At 36.0% G+C, this 19560-nt stretch overlaps 1 protein-coding gene across 2 annotated transcripts; it reads right to left on the bottom strand.

The window, feature by feature from the left end:
• Nucleotides 1–14361: 14361 nt before the first annotated feature.
• LOC133858163 (protein OS-9 homolog) lies at nucleotides 14362–19009 on the bottom strand. 2 transcript variants are annotated; one of them, XM_062293627.1, is made up of 8 exons: nucleotides 18550–19009; nucleotides 17033–17112; nucleotides 15942–16145; nucleotides 15657–15728; nucleotides 15194–15309; nucleotides 15015–15081; nucleotides 14832–14938; nucleotides 14362–14652 (listed from the first exon to the last, which is right to left on the bottom strand). In XM_062293627.1, the coding sequence occupies exons 1-8, from the start codon at nucleotides 18629–18631 to the stop codon at nucleotides 14499–14501; spliced, it is 882 nt and encodes a 293-aa protein (XP_062149611.1). In that variant the 5' UTR covers nucleotides 18632–19009; the 3' UTR covers nucleotides 14362–14498. The 2 variants fall into 2 exon arrangements, with proteins under 2 accessions (XP_062149611.1, XP_062149612.1); XM_062293628.1 differs by having other exon boundaries at nucleotides 17033–17109; nucleotides 18550–19005.
• Between the last annotated feature and the right edge of the window lie 551 nt (nucleotides 19010–19560).

The raw sequence follows: 19560 nt of genomic DNA, 5'->3' as shown, positions 1-19560 counted from the left end.
TCCTGTTGTATCTTAATGATATATAGTTGTTTTTCTCATGCGATGAAAAATTGTGCACTATCCAAAACTCCCCTAAGGTATATTTTTTTTACTCTCTGATTTTTAGCTTCTAGAAATTCTAATAAGAGAGAGATTTTTTTGCTAAGATGGTCAAATTGACCAACTCGCTAGTTGAACCTTCAGCCTAAAAATTCTAACATTCTCTTTAGGTTGCATCACCAAGTGATAAACGGCATTAAAAAATGAATAAATATGGATAAATAAAAAGATCCACTGCTTTTGTACTATAAATCTATTCCTACACTTATCCCTATAGAAACAGTCAATGACCAAATCATTGTGAAAATAGACGGTCACTAAAGGACTAAGTAAAAGAACTGTGCTGCATCTTAGGGGGAGTGTATCAGATAAAGGTGGCTAGGCCCTAATAAAATAAAGTTTGCCTTTTGACTAATTCTTCATTGAATATTTCTCTCTTGTTTAGAAAATTCAATTGCTTTAAGTCATATCAGGAAACATCATACCATATTGAGAAAGCTTTCACACACACACGCATTGCATGAGTTAAATAATCTATTTAAAATTTCTATCTGCAGGGAAATTTGTGCTTATTGAATACTTAACTCTCAATTATATCTTTACATATTTTTGAAATGTTATTTGACTGCTTTATTAGTTGATTATACATGTGTGTTCTAAAGCTATTTTTAGGGAAAATATTTTTTCTTTTCGCAAATTTTCCTTCAGTTTAAGATTTTCAGTGTGAAGGCGTCTGGACGGACCTACTCTTGGGTCCGGACACGTGCGGCTCAGACGTCCGGACGGTTTAGTGACACATTCGGACGGAAGCGGTCTTGCGGAATGCTAATCTGGTAGTGGACCGTTCGGACGAGTGTGTACCACGCCCGGTCGCTATCCTTACAGGTATTTTTCAATCGCCTCCTTTCTTTGCCAGTCACACACTACTGCATTTTTATTGGTTTATCATGTCTTGTTGTGTGTTTGTCTCGCGAATTTCTCCCAAGATTTTGGCATTCTCTGCACATTTCTTCTCATTCCATGGTATTTGCTATGTCTTCCTTTATTCTTGTAAGTTCTTGTGCTTTTTAGAATATTGGAATATTTTCTCGAGATATTGTGCATGAAAATCCTATTGTCTGTGTGATGGGTTGATCTTGATATATTTATGCCTTATGAATTGCTGCATTGCTTATATTTTTCTTTGGCATCCAATTAACAACCATCATAAATACCACATTGTTTTTGGAACTATCAGGATCTAATTTTTCTTGGTAGTGGTATTTTTGGAGATATTTTTGTTTAATTTTTGTTTCAAGAATATTTCATCCAGCAACTCCCAGCACAGTGCCCGACAGATGGATCCTTTGTAAAATTAATTTTGTTTGAGGTCATATGTTCAATATTTCCAAAGGTCTCAGGATTTAAGATGAGCTTTTTCCCCTAACTCATGCATAGCCTTCTGTAGCATCTTCCTCAAATCTGTATCAGTTAAAGGATCAGTGTTAAATCTTCTCATTTATCTTACTAGCCAATTGCTTAGAGGATGCCAACCTGCGGATAACCAGTTTCAGGCTTTGCAAAATCAAGAGACTTAAGGTTTTTCAGTCTATGGTTCCCGACTTCCAGAGCTAGAAGCCGAAGTAGCACAAATCCAGCTTTTGTACTGATTTCTCTCCGCCACTTGCTTTGAGTGGATCAGCAGGATTTGGTACTTGGAGGATTTTTGTTCATCTCTTTTGGGCCACTTGCATACTCTTCTCTATTATTCCTATTTGTTTTGGATTTTAGAACCTTTTTGTCTGTGGATTTTATATATACTCTGTTTACCCTTGTCCTTTTGAGACATTAAGGGTGAGTATTTTGTAGCTGTGGTTTTCATATTCTATTTTAACCCTTTGTCCTTTCGAGACAAAAAAGGGGGAGTATATTAGTTTTTAGAACGGGATTATATTTTTAACCGGTCAAGAGATTTTTGTCCTAGAATGGCCAAAGAGGGAGTTTGTTAGTTTTTGATTGGCTGCATTCTATTTGAGAAAATCACTTGTATGTAATGTTCCTCCTCTCACAGGGATACCGTATTTTTCAGAGTCTTCAGTTTATCAGAGTTGTTAGTTTATGATTGGCTGCATTTTGTTGGACAAAATCACTTCTATGTAATGTTGATTATTTATCAGGGATGTTGTTATATTCAGAGTCTACACTTCAGTTATGTGTTTCATGAAGATTCTGTGCAGAATTCAAGACAGTGAAGTTCAAGTCCCTTGTATCTATCCGGACGATGTGGTATTCTGTCTGGACGCTCATCAGTTAAGCAACATCCGTCCGAACAATGAGATCTTTCCCCCCAGACTCCCATCTATGTCCAGAAGCTTCTAACTGTTCCAAGTTGCTTCCGTTCGAACGTCTCAGCAACAAGTCCGGACACTATCCAGTGTTTGACAAGTAAAAGGATTTCCTTTCCAAACAAAGATATGGGAAGACAGCAGCAAACCGTCCGGACGATGTAGTTATTCCGTCTGGACGCTATCCTTGATAAAGCAAGACGAGCATAAGAGTTGCAACCGTCCGGACATCAGTCTACACTGTCCGAAGGCTCAATCCTTATTATGGAAATTGCGTGCAGTAGAAGTGCAACCGTCCGAACACTAGGGCAACGGCGTCTGGACGCGGCTCTATTCAGGAAAGAATTTCAAAGAATTCGGAAAGACGGTTGCACAGTTATCCGTCCGGACGCCCTCAGCTACCGTCTGGACGCCGCCTAGGGAAAATCGATTCAAACTCAATTTAAGTCTTTTATAGCCTATAAATAGAGGCTTCTAGGCATGTAATTTGTAAAAATTCAATATTGAATTCCATAGTGCTTAGAGAGTATATTTTAGGAGTTGTTATGCTGATCCAGTTGCTCTCAAGCCGTTACCAAAGTGCTGTTGTTGTGTTCATATGAAGTCTATCTTAGGGAGGAACCCTAAGGTAAAGGATTCCATTGAAGACCCCTTCAAGTAGGTGACTTGATTGGAAGGCGTTCGTATTGGGTTACATGTTAGACTTCAAGGTACAACTACTGCATAAGGGTATGTGAGTGAACTGCTTTATAACTAGCTTTGTCTTCTGAATAGTGTATATCCTGGGTTTGGCTGCCCCGGAGTGGTTTTTCTCTTAATTGAGTTTCACTTCGTTAACAAAATATTTGTGTCATTTAAATTCCGCTTTTACAATATTTTGTTACACGTTGCACACATGCACGTTAAATTAGAAATCACTTTATTTTTCAATTGGTATCAGAGCGGGTACATTCCGTTTAAAGGATTTAATTCTTGAGTGTGATCATTTTCTTTTGTGACTTCTATTTTTTTTCTCACACCTTTTATCATGAATTCTTCTCAGTTACCTAAAGAGAATTATGATATTAAGTTCTTTAAGGTTTTTAATAAATTGAAGAATGCTAAAAATCTAAAGTTTCTCATAAAGAGCTTAAAAAGATGAAGCAAGAAAAAGAGTCTTTGATTGTTCAATTATCTGAATCACATGTTTTGATTGACTCTTTGAAATCTAAGAATACCATATTGCTTAATACTATTGATGCACTTGAGAATAAATTGGAAAAATTCTCTAGTGATAATTTGAAAAGCATGCTTTGTATTCATACAAATATTTCTAACAAGCCTGATTTAATTATTGATGATTTAAGTACTTCTACTTCACATGTTTCTGATTCTGAATTAGATTCTGTTGATATTAAGCCTGTGATAATAGATACAGCTTGTTTAGAAAATTCTTGCTTAAATAATCATGTGATGCTTAAATCCAAGGAATCGGGAACACAATGTAAGCTTGTTCCTACTTGTCATAATTGTGGGAAAATTGGTCATATTAGGCCAAATTGTTATATGTTTAAATCCCACAGCCCTTGGATTAAGCAGGATGCCCTGAGGAAAAGTGAAGTTAAATATTCTTCCTCATCAAAATATGTCCCTCTGCATAGGAGACATATAAAAGGTAAGGGTAATGTTATTTGTAAGAATGCTAACCATAATTTTGCAGAGAATGTCAAGAAGCATTCAAACAAAAGAAGCTTGCCCACCTGTCATCACCGCGGCATCACCAATCACATTCGACCCAAATGTACACAGCTCCAAGCCTAGAAGTCAAAGCTTCAGAGGGAGCTGCCAACAAGAGCTACATCAGGCACTTTACCTCCGATGGCACATCAGGCTCAACGGCATCAGCAGAAGTTTGCTCCTGCCAATCAAAGTGGCAAACCAAAGAAGAACAAATCAAGGCGCTACAAGAGAAAGCCGCAGAAGCTCAATAGTTACCATGACTATGAAGCGTTTCTGAGCTTGATGCAAGGTATGCTAAGAAGAATGGCCAACATGGACATGACTCGCAAACCATCTCCACAGGTCAAGCAGGTATAGGTCAAAAATGATGAGACCATTCACCCCTTGAGGGGGAGTGGACTCACCTAGTAAAGGTGAAGTCTTACCATGCCTAAGATTTTGATTCCTAAATCCTAGTGAATATCAGGTATGTTTGCATTGCATTATTTATCATGTCACATCTTATTCATACCTTGCATTCTGTTTGAGGAACCATTTATTTTATCCCACATTTTTCTCTTGTTGTCTTGAGAAATTTTTAAATGTACTATTTGGGGATGACAAAAAAAGCACATCAGGCTGCTGTTTTTCTGTCTTGGTAATTTCTGAACCTTTCATGTGAACAGATTTGATTTTATCATACATGCTAGGAGGTGTTTGTGCAGTTATTTTCATCTAGCATGTTTTTGTCGTTTTTGTCTTTTTTTTTCAACAAAAAAAAAAAAAAAAAAAAAAAAAAAAAAAAAAATTGAGGGAGAAGATGTAGAATTTTTATTTTTCCTTTTTAATAGCTTTTCAAATATTGCATGTCTTTTTGCCTGATACCTCAGTTCATTATGCATTGATTGAATATGTTTATATATGATTGAGAGTTTATGCTTAATATCTGCTAAGTTTTCCTGTATATTTCAATGCTAGATAGTTACTTTTCTCATGCGATGAAAAATTGTGCACTATCCAAAGCTCCCCTAAGGTACATTTTTTATTATCTGATTTTTGGATTTTAAAAATTCTGATAAGAGAGATTTTTTTTGCTAAGATAGTCAAATTGACCAACATGCTAGTTGAACCTAGAACCCATAAATTCTAGCATTCTTTCTAGGTTACAGCACCAAGTGATAAAAAGCATTCAAAAATCAATAAATCTGGATAAATAAAAAGATCCAATGCTTATTGTGCTATAAATCTGCTCTTGAATTTGTCCCTAAAGAAACAGTCAATGACCAAATCATTGTGAAAATAGACGGTTATTAAAGGACTAAGTAAAAGAAAAGTGCTGCAGCTTATGGGAAGTGTATTAGATGAGGGTGGCTAGGTCCTAGTAAAATAAGGTTTGACTTTTGACTGATGTAACATTGAATTTCTCTCTTGTTTAGAAAATTCAGTTGTTTAAATCATATCAGCGAACATCATACCTTATTGAGAAAGCTTCCACACACACACATACACACGTATAGCATGAGTTTGGTAATCTATTTAAAATTTCTATCTGCAAGGAAATTTGTGCTTATTAAATACTTAACTCTCAATTATATCTTTGCATATTTTTGATTTGCTATTTGACTGTCTTATTAGTTATTTATACATATGTGTTCTGAAGCTATTTTTAGGAAATTTTGTTTTTGCAAATTTTCTTCCAGTTTCAGATTTTCAGTGTGAAGCGTCCAGAAGAACCTCCTCTTGGGTCCGGACGTGTGCGGTTTAGTCATCCGGATGATTAAGTAACATGTCCGAATGCACGGTTCTACCGAAGGCTGACTTGGCAGCCCACATTCAGACGGGGTAAGTTCTGTGTCCCGACGGGTACCTTACAGGTTTAAAAACACATTCTTTTCTCCCTAGCCGCCGCACCTCTTGTTTTCTCTTCGATTTTTTCATCTTTTGGTGCATTTTTGGTGAGATTTTCTCGTGGTTTCTCACGATTTCTCAGTTCATTTTGTCCTTTTGTGCATTTTCCCTCCATTCCAAGTACTTTATTAGTTCTTTTATATCCTTTTCAATGATTTATTAACTGTTAGAATATTGGATCTTTTGTGGAATATGGTTGAGATGGAATTTGCATAGTATTGATTTATCTGCTGCTGAGATTGGGATATTTGTTTTGTCTATTATATGGTCTATTTTGGCATATTAGTGTGTATGTGTTTTTTTTTTTTTTTGTGGGAAGTCCATTTTGCTGCCATTACAATGCCAAATTTTGGGGACTAATCAAATTTCATTGGAATTATTTTGGAAATATTTTTTGGTTATTATTTGCAGAACCATGTTTGCTGGTAGTTCATAGTGCAGAGTAAGGTAGAGGATAGAGGAAAGTATAGCTGCCACCAGAGCTAGGGTAGAGACCAAACCTGTGATCATTGAGAGAAACGTCCTCAGAGCTGACATTATGGTTCCTCCTTTTGACTTTATTGATCAATTGATCCGGGAGAATCATTGGGATTATCTCTACCAGTGCTTCGGTATTGTCTATCCCAGACTAGTCAGGGATTTCTATGGTTTTTTTGGAGGTCATAAAGGATGAGCAGGGCAGTCTCACTTTGCATGCCACGTTCAGAGGGGTGACTTTCAGAGTTGATGCTACACTTATTGGGACTACTATTGGCACTAATCCAGTGTCTTTTGAGGGTACTCCTTTCCTGAATTTCGTGGTTTCCCCCACCATGGAAGAGCTGCTCATGTTCTTCGATCCTCAGCATCGAGTTCAGGACAAAGTCTCTCATTCCATCAAGATTAGCGTATTTTCCTCACCACAGCGTCTTCTTGCCAAAATTGTGCAGCACAATTTATGGCCTATCGCTCAACGAAGTGAGCTAGTCTACAAGCAAGTAGATTTCTCTATGCCTTGATCCAGCGGATTCCTTTCTGTCTCTACAAGCACATTGTGCTTACTATGCTTAAGATGCGTGATGAGCATCTGGCAGGTCTCCAATTCACTTGCCTTGTTACGAGGATTCGTTTGCAAATTGTTCCTGACATTCCTGCTAAGGAACCAAGGGAGAAGACCAAGGATACCCTTGGGAAGCATATCGTGATAAAATCTAATGCTCAGTTGCGCTTTGAGGATCAATAGGAAGTAGCTTCTCCTCCTGCTCAGGATGATCCTACTGCAACTTCATCTTCCTAGACTGCTCCACTACACTCAGCCACAGATGTCATGCTTTCTCACATTCTTGATACTATGCTTTCCATTCAGCGAGAGGTCTCTACTATGGGTATTCGGGTTGAGCAGAATCATATCAACATCAGACGATGCCTCAAGAAACTAGATCCTGAGGATGATGATCAGGATGACTAAGTGAATTGATCACTTATGTAATACCCCGTATTTTAAGATATTGAATAAAATATCTTAAAAAAGGATTTTAGGCCTAATAAACTAAATATGAATATTTATTCATAAATATTCATCAATTTATGTTTGAAGGAACCAAATACTTAGTGATAATATATTTGGAGTTTAAAATGGATTAGAATTCTAGCAAAGTATAATCGATCGATCAATTACAGAATCGATCGAGCAATTATAGAATCAATCGAGCGATTATATATTAACTTAGAATCGATCATGCGAGATTAGAATCAACCAATTGATAGAACTAGAAATCGATCGATCAATTAAATAATTGATTGAGCAATTTAGTTACATAAGTGCTGAAACGAATGAAAATATGACTAAGTATAATAGATCGATCGATTATTCTTCTGTGTAAAAATGTGATCGATCGACTTTCTGCATAAATGCAGAATCTTGTCCGAATCAGCTGTCCTCCGATTTTTATTATAAATCATCATCCATTTGATGATTCATCAGCCCAGCTCGACATGTTCTTGACCATTAATCAACTTATGATCAATCTAAGCCATCAAAGACATATCATCTTAGATTAGATAAGATTTGGATAGATTTGAGAATATTTCAAGAGAATATTGATGATTACTTAGGTGAGTCACTAAAACTTGCTCTGCAAGTTGATTTTCAAGCCCTTGGATGAGTTCTTGGTGGACCAATCTAAGCCATTGATTTTACTATAAAATGATGGTTCCTCACTTCAAACAATTCACTCAAAAAATTCTTTCAAACTCTCTCGGTTGCTCTCTCCTTGTTCCTTTCTCTGTTTGTTCCTTTTTTCTGGTTTTTGCTTGAATCTTAGAGCACAGAAGCTCTCTTATTCCTTCTTCTTCTTTGGTTTCATCTCTCTCAAAAGGTGGGTGCAAAAACAAGGAAGGATTTTCTCTTTGGTAAGTCTCTTTCTCTCTCTTTTCTTCATCTCCTTAGCTTTGTGTTTTAGTTGCACTTGCAAGGCTTTGTGTTTTAGTTTCACTAGCAGAATGAGATGTAGGAAAGGAAGATGGTGGAAAAATGATTATATGTGTGGGTTTACTAGAATCATGTTAGAATTATATATATATAGGTGTGTGCCGTGTGTGTATGTTTAATAGTGTGGTAAGTGAGTGTTTGATAAATGAGATATGTAAATGTATGTATAAAGGTGTTTTTAAGAGAAAAAGTATATATTTTGTTGGAAAATGAATATTGTAAGTTTTACAAAATATCTCAAAAGATATTTTGAGATATTTTGCAAAAATATCCTAAAGATATTTTGGATAAGATTCTTATCCTTTGATGTTATAAATTATGTTTTAAAATAAGAGTTTTCAAAGCGAAGTGTTTGAAGTATAAATCATGCCGTTGTGATGCCTGAGTAAAAAGAATCATTTTAAAAAAAAAAAATGGTATTTTGGTAATTTTGATAGAAAAGGGCATTTTGGTCATTTTAATAAATGTTGTTATAATGCCCGTATTAAATATATGGCATTATACTGAACTGATTTTATATGCCGTTACTGTGTCAAAATGATAATAGGATTAAGAAATTAGAAGTAGGTATAGGGTTAAATTGTATGTTTGGCGAATTATATTAATTCACTATTATTTGGATATAATTATATTGCAGTGAACATTTATCTGTGAACACTTTCTGTAGCAGAGAAGAATTGTAAGTATTTCTGAAATACTTACTGAGTGATCTTGTTTTAATAATGTGATGATTTCTGCTTTATTTAATTGTATGCATAGGTATAGTATATTGCATATTGTTAATAATTCTGATGCAGGTTAATAACAAGTTGGTTGTTGAGATGACCAATGGAAATGCATACCACCTATGCGAAAAACAATAATAAGTACAAGTTGGCTGTTAGGATGGTCAATGTGCTAGGCAAGTTATGGCCACTTAATTGACTGTCGAGATGGTCAATGTACTTGGTTGTCGAGATGACCAATGTATTAAGTATGCTACTTTGACTACTAGTGCGGAAAAGTTAATAAGAGATGGTAAGGGAGTTTGTACTCCAATATATAGCCGCTTAAACGAACAGGGATTTAATGGCTCTGGTGTGAGAGGAGTGCATAAGAAAATAACTAAGATTGTATATATAAAACTATCATCACCTCATATGTTGCATTGTATATAGTTAAGTAAATCAGTATCTCATTATATTATTGAAAACAAAATGACTCACTTGATTACAGTATGGGATTGTGGTGATAACCACAATCACATATATGATTGTCCAGGGCAGGAGACAAATCAGAATGCTGGGCTTTTTATTTATAAATATGACTTTTATGATTTTCAGTTGATATGTAATAGTTTACATTATGTAGATTGAAAAATTAAATGGACTTCTAATTTTAACAATGTGTGTGAACAGTGTGTAACAAAATATTAAATGCGAAATTAAAAGAGACAAATATTTTGTTGACGAAGTGGAAACTCAATTAAGAGAAAAACCACTCCGGGGCAACCAAACCCAGGAATTCTACTATTCAGAAGACAAAGCTAGATACAAGATAGTAACACTCACATTAACCCGATGCAGTGGTCGTACCTTGCTCTCTGGCGTGTAACCCAATACAACCGCTTCCTAACCAGGTCTCCTACCTGAAGGGGTCTTCAATTGAATCATTTACCTTAGGGCCAACCCCTAAGATAGACTTCAAATGTAGCGCAGCACACTTGTAACGGCTTCAGAGGGATCTTGAACTTCTCTGGGCTCTAGTGGAATTCAATACCGAATTCTTGCAGTTCTCAATGCCCAGGGGCCTCTATTTATAGGCTGAGGTGCAGAATGGGCGACTGCTGTAATATGTACAGACGCCGTCCGGACGGACAACTGTACGGCAGGATTTTCCAAAAATTTCGCTGAAAATCTTTCCGATTTAAGATCCGCATCCGGACTATGAGACACTGATGTCCGGACGGTCGTACGTCCGCTGCAAGTAATTTCCATATAAGGCTTCGCGCGTCCAGACCTAGGGTGATGAACGTCCGGACGGCAATTCTTCAACACGCAATTTCCATATCTGCTATGCGTGCGTCCGAACCATGAGAGGCAGATGTCCGGAAGGTTGAAGTCGAATCGGCAATTTCCATATTCGTTGCACGCGCGTCCGGACCAAGGCTGACTGACGTGCGGACGGTGATATTTGAATTGCGATTCTTGCCTTATTTATGAGCGCGTTCGGACGGGAAACCACATCGTCCGGACGGTGTATCAATCTTTCCATATCTTGAACTTGGAATGAATCTGAAGCTGATCGATCACTGATGGACGTTCGGACGGAATGCTGAGAGGTCCGGACGGATGCAAGCTGGAACAGAAGCTTCTCGATACAGTGGAGGGTCCGGACGGAAAGATACGTCGTCCAGACGGATGATGCTTGTCTGTATGGCGTCCGGACGGGATGACACGTCTTTTGGACGGATTAAGCAGTGGACAGATGGGCGTCCGGATGGGATAACACGTCGTCCGGACGGCTGACAGGGAATCTGAAATCTTCTATCTTTTTCGTAGTGCAGAGTCTTCTGAAAATGCTCTGACAAGTGGAATCCCTGTTTTCAGCATCTTTACACATAAGTGATTTTGTCCAAACACAGAATGAGGCCAAAATACTAACATAGATGAACAATAATTGCGTATTTATTAAGTGCCACATGTGGTACATATGTTTACTGCTTTGAGTGTATTTATTATGTAAAGACAAGTTATGTATATTTATTGAAGTATTTCAGTCAGCTCAAAGTGTGATTGTGTCAATTCCTAAGTTTCTTAAAGAAAATTATATTCTGCTGCTAATTTATATTCTGATGACATCATTGATGATGTCATAACGATACGTGGAAATCGAAATCTTCACTTACGCCTTTTTGTAAAAAGCGGGTCGTTACAACTTATCTCTAGTGTTAGTTTGTTGGTTTTTATTTTGAGACATTTTAATTTCCTGTGTTTGGATAATTTATAAAACCTTTTAACTCTAAAATTTTTATTACTCTGTTTACCCTTGTCCTGTTGAGACTTTAAGGGGGAATAATTGTGGTTATTCTAATACTCTATTTTACCATTTTTCATTTTGAGACAAAAAGGGGGAGTATTTTTTGTTTCGGACCGGAATTGTATTTTTTAAACCAGTCAAGTGATTTTAAACTATTTTGTAACCAGTTTGTGATTGGTTACATTCTGTTGGACAAAATCACTTCTATATAATATTGCTTATTTATTAGGGATGTTTATATTCAAAGTCTACGTTTCAGTTATGTGCTTCAAGAAGATTCTGTGCGGGTTTCAAGACAGTGAAGTTTAAGTCCCTTGTATCCATTCGGATGACGTGGTATTCCGTCCGGACGATGAGAACTTTCTGTTCGAACTCCCATCTGTGTCCAAAAGCTTCGAACTGTTCCGGTTGCATCCGTTCGGACGTCTCAGCAACACCTCTGGATGCCTTTCAGTATTCGACAAGTAAAAGGATTGCCTTTCCAAACACCGATATGGGAAGACAGTTGCAAACCATTCGGACGACGTAGTTATTTCGTCCAGATGCTATCCTTGATAAGGCAAGACGTGCAGAAGAGTTGCAATCGTCCAAACGTCAGTCTACACTGTCCGAACGCTCAGTCCTTATTATGAAAATTGTATGCAACAGAAGTGCAACCGTCCAGACACTAGACAACACGGTCCGGACGCCACTCTATTCATGAAAGAATTTCAGGGAATTTGGAAAGCCAGTTGCACAGTTGTCCGTCCGGATGCCCTCAGCTACTGTCCAGACACCGCCTAGGAAAAATCGATTCAGACTCGATTTAGGTCTTCTATAGCCTATAAATAGAGGCATCTAGGCGTGTAATTTGTAAGAATTCAATTTTGAATTCCATAATGCTTAGAGAGTATATTTTAGGAGTTGTTGTACTAATCCAGTTGCTCTCAAGCCGTTGCCAAAGTGCTGTTACTATGTTCATATGAAGTCTATCTTAGGGAGGAGCCCTAAGGTAAAATATTCTATTGAAGACCCCTTCAAGTAGATAACTTGATTGGGAGGCGTTCGTGTTGGGTTACACGTCAGAGTTCAAGGTACGACCACTACATAAGGATATGTGAGTGATACTGCTTTGTGACTAGCTTTGTCTTCTGAATAGTGGATATCCTAAGTTTGGCTGCCCCAGAGTGGTTTTTCTCTTAATTGAGTTTCCACTTCGTTAACAAAATATTTGAGTTATTTAAATTCTACTTTTACAATATTTTGTTACATGTTGTACACACACACGTTAAATTAGAAGTCACTTTATTTTTCATTTTGTTTCATTCCTTTTCCCTTTTGCTGTATTCTGAATTGATGGAATTTAGTTTGGAACGATATTCGCCGTTTAAATTCCTGAGTTTCTTAAGCCAAAAACTTAATCTGGAAGTTTGTTGGTGTAATGACTTTGTAACTATTTTGGATCATTTTTAATTTAGGGTATAATGAGGGCCAACTCAATAGTAAGAGAAATTACTTACAAAAAAAAAAAAAAAAATAGTAAGAGAAATTAGGCCTATGTCTAATACCCCTAATTTATAAAAAGGCCTAAAAAAATGCATTTTATATTAAATCTGTCCAAAAAAAAAATAAAAAAAGGTGAAAAGCCTCGAAAAAAAATTAAATGAGAGAAAATCATTTGACATGCTATGAGGGTTTTAAATAATAATAATAATAATAAAGTGAAAGCTTGTTTAAAATCTTAAAAAATAAAGCATGGCTTACTTTCTTTTTGTATTTATTTTCCTTCTTATTTTCTTGGGTAAAGTCCACGTACCGCCTTCAAACTACAACCCAATTGACAATGTCCTTCCTCCAAACTTTCAATTTGGACAATTTATCCCCTCCCCCCAATAAACTACCAAAAATTATCAATATTCACCCAATGACGAAAATATCTTTAATAAAACAAAAAAATAATAATAATAAAAATAAAAACCATTAGTAGACAAATTTAAAAATTAAAAATTTACAAGAAAATTTTTCATTTTCTAGCTTTAGGGGAGACATTGACAACTTTTTGGTAGTTTGGAAGAACATTGTCAATTGGATGATAATTTGAGAGGAGTATGTGGACTTTTCCTTATTTCTTTCATCACTTCTAATATTTTGCTTCTTAATTCTATAATTTTTTATTTCCTTGTTATCTTATATTTTATACTTAATATCAGACGCCTTTTATTTTAGTTGGTCGTTATTACGAGTTTGGTTCGCTTATCATCACCATGCCGTTGATTTTATTACACAACTAATTAAATCATAGTTACAATTAAATTTCTTACAAGACATATAGAATGGATTCGTCATATTATCTATTGAGAATAATATATCAATAAAATTTGAACATGAAAATTTGAATAGTTATTTTACATCTCAAAAAATTAGAAAAATTAATTTTAAATTAATTTTAAAAAATTTATTATAAAAAATCATTATAATAATATTTAAAATTAAAAATGCCTTATTTAAACTTCTTGCTTTAGATCTCCATTTTCATTAAGCCTTCCCCGGGTATAATCATGTGAGCTCACGTTATTTATATGAAGAAGGTATATCATAGTCGTAAAGTAATACTACAATGTTGACATGTAGTCATAACTAACTCTTAGATTAGTTCTTGTTAAAATATATATATATATTAAATTAAATTAAATTAAATTAAAATTAAAATTAAAAATTGTTTGAAACTGCCACACAAGTATTATTGAATAATTATGAAATAAAAATACGGTATTACTCTATATCGTAATATGTGCAGGGCCTTAAATTCTTAAAAATCGTTGAGAGAGAGGAGAATCTTCTCGGAGACCTGTCGACAGGGATGATGAACTTAAACAAAAACTTGAGAGGAATCAATTATCTATCTTCTAACAGGAAACAAAAAACAAAAAAAAAAGGATTATCTATCTATTGCGTTGGTGGTGATGAACTTAAACAAAAACTTGAAAGTGCAGGCCACACAAGAATCATTCGTTTGACTTGTTTCATTCATATTGACAAACTCTCTAGATAACAGTCTTATGTCACTTTTCTGAATCATAATTCGATTGACCTTCATTGTCCGTGACTATAATGATCTTTTCTTTGGATTCTTCCTCTACTTTTGCTTCCTTGTAATCTTTCGGAAGCACATTACAGTTAATGGTGTGCCACACTGGTCTCTCTTCTTGGAACAATCTGCCAGATCAAAGGTAGAGGAACATCAGACCTAGTATGCAATGCCATTACACCAAAGACATGCAGACAATGCATAACACACATTTGAGCACCATACAATGGCATGCTTCCATCAATAACGAAAGCAATTCTTCTTTTTCCTAGCACATCAAGTAGAGAGAGAGAGAGAAGAGACTTACGGGTGGTTGCAAAGCAATGGGCATTGAACAGTAAGCGCATACTTGCAAGTGGACAGCTCTGTAATAGAACTAATCATAGTTCTCGACTCAAAGCATACAAATCTCACCTGCGAATGAAAACAAGAAAAGAATGGACATGAGAGAGAGGAATTGAAAACCACTTGTTTTTCAATTGTTTCATACCTCAGTCTGTCGTGGCTCATTTGTAAGATCACATAAGGTTCCATTGGTATACTGATGAGCATGATACCTACATGAACAATTTAATATGATAATTGAATCTTTCCTTGACCCCAAGCCTTTCCCAATTAAAGACAATTTTCCTTCAACCTAACCCATCCTCCGTTTTAATGAAATCATACCTTTGGGATGCATCCTTTGAGCGAGGATCTTCCAGTGTAGAAATTTCAGAGATATTCTGGTTGAAAGCAGCGGTGGCCTCTGCATCATACTCACCTAAGACAAACTCCTGAACCGCCTGTAGCAGGAGAACAAAACAAGTAATCTTCTTAGCACATGATTCTAAAAATTTCATGTCTATAACACTCTGGAACAATTCCAATAAGGGTATCCACAACAAGAATGAAATTTAGAACTAGCCGTTCCTATTTGCTACTACTGCCATTGCTAATAATGATACTGCCACTACTACAACTTCGACCACTACAAGGATGGTAAGGACATTGAAATCTTGGATGGATATGAATCGAATCTATTTGAAGCTTTAGTAATTAAAAATCAGTGACAAAAAAAAAAAAAAAAAAAAAAAACCCAGCAAGAAATGGTATATAGGAGAAGATGACCTTAAAGCCACTTCAGGAATACCTTTTCATCCTCCACATGAACCTGAACTAACTTCTTGTGATAGCAAAATTCATATGACCACCAACCATCTTGCTGCATAAACAATTTGGTAACATAAGAGGATATTAAGGTAGATGCAAAATCATTTAAAGGAGGCATAATTCACAGAAACAAGTACTGCCCACTTATTGTAGGCTACATATTCCAACGCAGATAGGAATTTTCACTTCAAGATATTTTAGCAAAGATTAATTATTATTCAACCATGGCAGACAATTAAGACAGTTTTTGGGTCACAGATCTTACTCTTATAAAGCATAGGTCCTTCAGACCTTCAAGCAGCTCATCTGGCGTCTTCATTTTAATTCGCTTTTCAGTTTCCACAATCATGCTGCTTATGTTGTGCTGAGTAACTGGCTTTCCACTCTTAGCTTTCTCTACCTTAGGCAAAAAGCATAAAAAATGCTCTCCATTTTTGTCGGGCATAATCAAGGACTCCTGGTCATGATCCTGTCAGGAAATAAACGAGAGGCCCAATTATTAGATCACACTATCACTAGATGTACCCTCCTGCAGTTCACATAAATACAATAAATTTCATAAACACAGAACTACAAAGCAAACAGAATAAGGATTATAATTTAATAAGTGAAACAAAAATGTGATCCCGAAACTCACCAAGGCCTTATGCAAGGTACAGAATCTTGTCGAACGGAACTTGACAGAATCATGATGACTAATAAAAAAGCCAGGCAGTAAATAATTGCAAAGAGAAAGGCGCTTCCACCCATTTGCAATATTGTTAAGCACCTAAAAGTGTAACTATGGCTTGCTGTTTAAATCCTACTCTTGCATAAGGGAACCGAGCCATAATTTACTCAGTGAAACAAAAATGTGATCCCAAAACTCCCCCAGGCCTTATGCAAGGTCCAGAGTCTTATAGAGAGGAACTAGACAGAATCACTATGACTAATAAAAGAACTCGTGCTAATATGAACTTTTATGCTGGAATAAATTAGAAGAAATAATATGTCCAACTTCTAAGAGAAGTACTAATAGTAATAGCAAGGAATTGGAGATAGGTAGAATGGTAACAGCAGTACATGCCAATTAAATCAAGCATTGTTTAAAATCAAATTTTCACGGACAACTGTACTTACTCGAAAATGATATCCAAGCAACAAAAATCCTCAGAAAATTATCCAAAAATAATGAGTCCCCAAAGACAGACCATAAATCCAAATTTGCCTCAAAAATACGAGGAAAAATAAAACTTTAAAAACCATAGCACTTGAAGCACCCATCTAGCATCTAATTATATCAGTAGGTAGGAGTACCCATTAGCATAACTGCTAGGCCAAATGGCAAATACATGTAAGAGATTCTAAACTACTTACAGGGTGAAAAGGTGAATCTTCTGAATGGAATTCAATCTTGTACTTTGGTTCACGAAAGCTGTGACCAAATGTGCCACCTGCTGATCAAAAGTTACAGTAATACAGAAAATAAAATAAACTTGCAGCACCAAAAATGAATACAAAAACAAGACTTTCTGATCATAGAAATAACAGAGACAAGAAAAGATGATTGGTAGGCACAATCCCCACATGAACTGGCTTGTGCACCACATAGGACAGAAAAAACATATAACAATGTAACCAATACACCCCACATGAATCTGTAGGCCCTTAAACCCATCAGGATTGTAACTGCCTCTTCAACACATAGTCAGCATCTACAATGGCCTCAATACAGCTGAATCACTCCATAATGTTTCTAAATAGTCCTTTTGCCAGTTCATATTTTGATCCTGGATAGTTTAGCCATCTCTACAAAAACTTGTCGTTCTAGTTGCACTTTCTATGAATCCTGGATAGTTTAGCCATCTCTACAACAACTTGTCGTTCTAGTTACACTTTCTATGATTTTACCAGCCTTGGATTTAATAAGCACGAATAAGCAGAAGCCGTGTCTTCATAACTGGGGCTTCTTTATGGATCAGCATATGATCCATCAATTTATGCCAGCTCTCAGCTTGAAACTCAAGCAGCTACTGATTGACACTCAATTCATACCAAGCTGATTGACGTCACATAGGATCATCAATAAAACTTGGCCCTTTTCAGTAGACCATTCAAACACTAAGCAAAATTGCAATCCCCCAGGAGCTGTAAAGACATCATACTAGTTTCGTTTAGCCACTAGGTCAGTAACATAAACAACAAGAGCCTTATAGCTAAACCTAAAGCCCTAGAATGAACAAGGCCTCAAACTAGGCCACCTATGGCACCATCATTCTCCATTCCGTTGCAGTACCTATTATGATTAGATTCTGAAACCTTTAGATACCCATTTCTTTACTGAAAGACTTTCAATCTAGTCTACATTCCCTTCCTCATAAAATATAACACAACACCTTTCGTTAATCAAATAATACATGAAGCGTCTGACTCTCATAGATTTTTTTTTTTTTTAAGAAAAAAAAAAAAATTAGTACAATATAAAGCCAGTATAACTGGAAATGTTTGATATTATATCCCCAAAATTTGATCCTCCAACCTCAAGATATAGCGGGTACTTCACGAACTTAAACATGAGATTAAGTTCCGCATAAGCCCCACGAACGGTTAAAAACCTAAGAACCTATTTACCATCAAAACCTGAGACTAGCCATAGACCCATAAACCTATTAAACATTAAAAACCTGAATTAAACATCAAATTCCTCATGAACCCAATTTCCACTGAAGCAACTAAAAACCCATCAAACTCAATCAAATAAAAAGCTAATAAAAACAATTTGAAGCTAATGGATGCAAAACCAATCAAAAATTTAAGAATTATTAGTGAAAAGGACATGAAATTGACCCAAAAGAATTGTGAAATTAAAAGGGTTTCGAGAAGAGGGGTAATACCTACGTGACCTGGGAAGCTCTGATCCGCAAACACCCGGTGACACAGAGCGCATGATAGTAAGATCAGCCACAACACCTTCATCTTCTTTTTTCTCTTTATTCACGAATTAATCTAATTTTTATTTTTAGGCTTTCCTTTTCAGTAATGTTAAACTTAAACCCCAAAGAAGAAGAAAACAGAATTATAGGGCTTCTTCCAGGAAGCCCAAGGAGACCGGGACTAACGGACCTCCACGCAGAGTCACCAATCAGTATGCGCCACGTCATTAACGTCCTATGACGTGTAGGAAGCGCTTCCCTCCACCGTCACGTGACGGGGCTAACATTTCTTTCCTGGTTTTTTCTCCCCAACTTGAAAGGCCGGCGTATTGCTTTAATTCTGTTAATTATCCTTCTCTTTATAATGTAATTGTGTCTCTTCTTCTTCTCTCAAACCATCTATGCTCTTCTTCTAACTTAATCTTTCTCTCTCAACCCGGCTCAACAACAGCACCAGAACACCAATAAACTAGCAAAAACATTTTGTAGCAACAACAGCTTCACCAAGTCAACTAGGGGTGTTAGATGAGAAAAGTTGCTCATTAACTCGATTCAGCTTCAGTTCAAAAAATAAATAAATTGTTCGTAAACACAATAATCTGCTCATATATTAAATGAGACATACTCATATAAACTCGGTTGGGCTTATTTAAAGCTCGTGAGCTCTGCTTATATAAGTTTGACTCGATTTGTTCGGTTCAAATCGTTAACTCGCTCATATATATATATATATATATATATATATATATAAGATTCTATAATTGTAGCGTATAAATATTAACATGGTAAACATAATATATGTAATACTACAAACGTTCCATTTAGAATGTGAAATAGAGATCAAAGTTAAAATTTTACTGAATTTTAATATTGATTATTTTTTTTAAGTAAAAAATATTATAAAACTCTAATTGAGCTCGATTGGAGGCTCAGCTTGTTAAACTAACAACAATGAGTGCACTGCAAAGAGAG

This window comes from Alnus glutinosa, chromosome 14, assembly GCF_958979055.1.
Source record: "Alnus glutinosa chromosome 14, dhAlnGlut1.1, whole genome shotgun sequence".
NCBI lineage: Eukaryota > Viridiplantae > Streptophyta > Magnoliopsida > Fagales > Betulaceae > Alnus > Alnus glutinosa.
The sequence above is the reverse complement of the archived record's forward strand: the minus strand, read 5'-3'. Positions and strand labels throughout refer to the sequence as shown.

What these genes read in the sequence shown, in the direction of transcription:
- LOC133858163 (XM_062293627.1), bottom strand. Translation starts at nt 18,631, where the DNA reads ATGAAGGTGTTGTGGCTGATCTTACTATCATGCGCTCTGTGTCACCGG. An exon ending in AAGATTCACCTTTTCACCCT is followed by an intron (nt 16,146 to 17,032) that starts GTAAGTAGTTTA and finishes ATTTCCTGACAG; the next exon opens with GATCATGACCAGGAGTCCTT. An exon ending in TCAAAGGATGCATCCCAAAG is followed by an intron (nt 15,082 to 15,193) that starts GTATGATTTCAT and finishes TTGTTCATGTAG; the next exon opens with GTATCATGCTCATCAGTATA.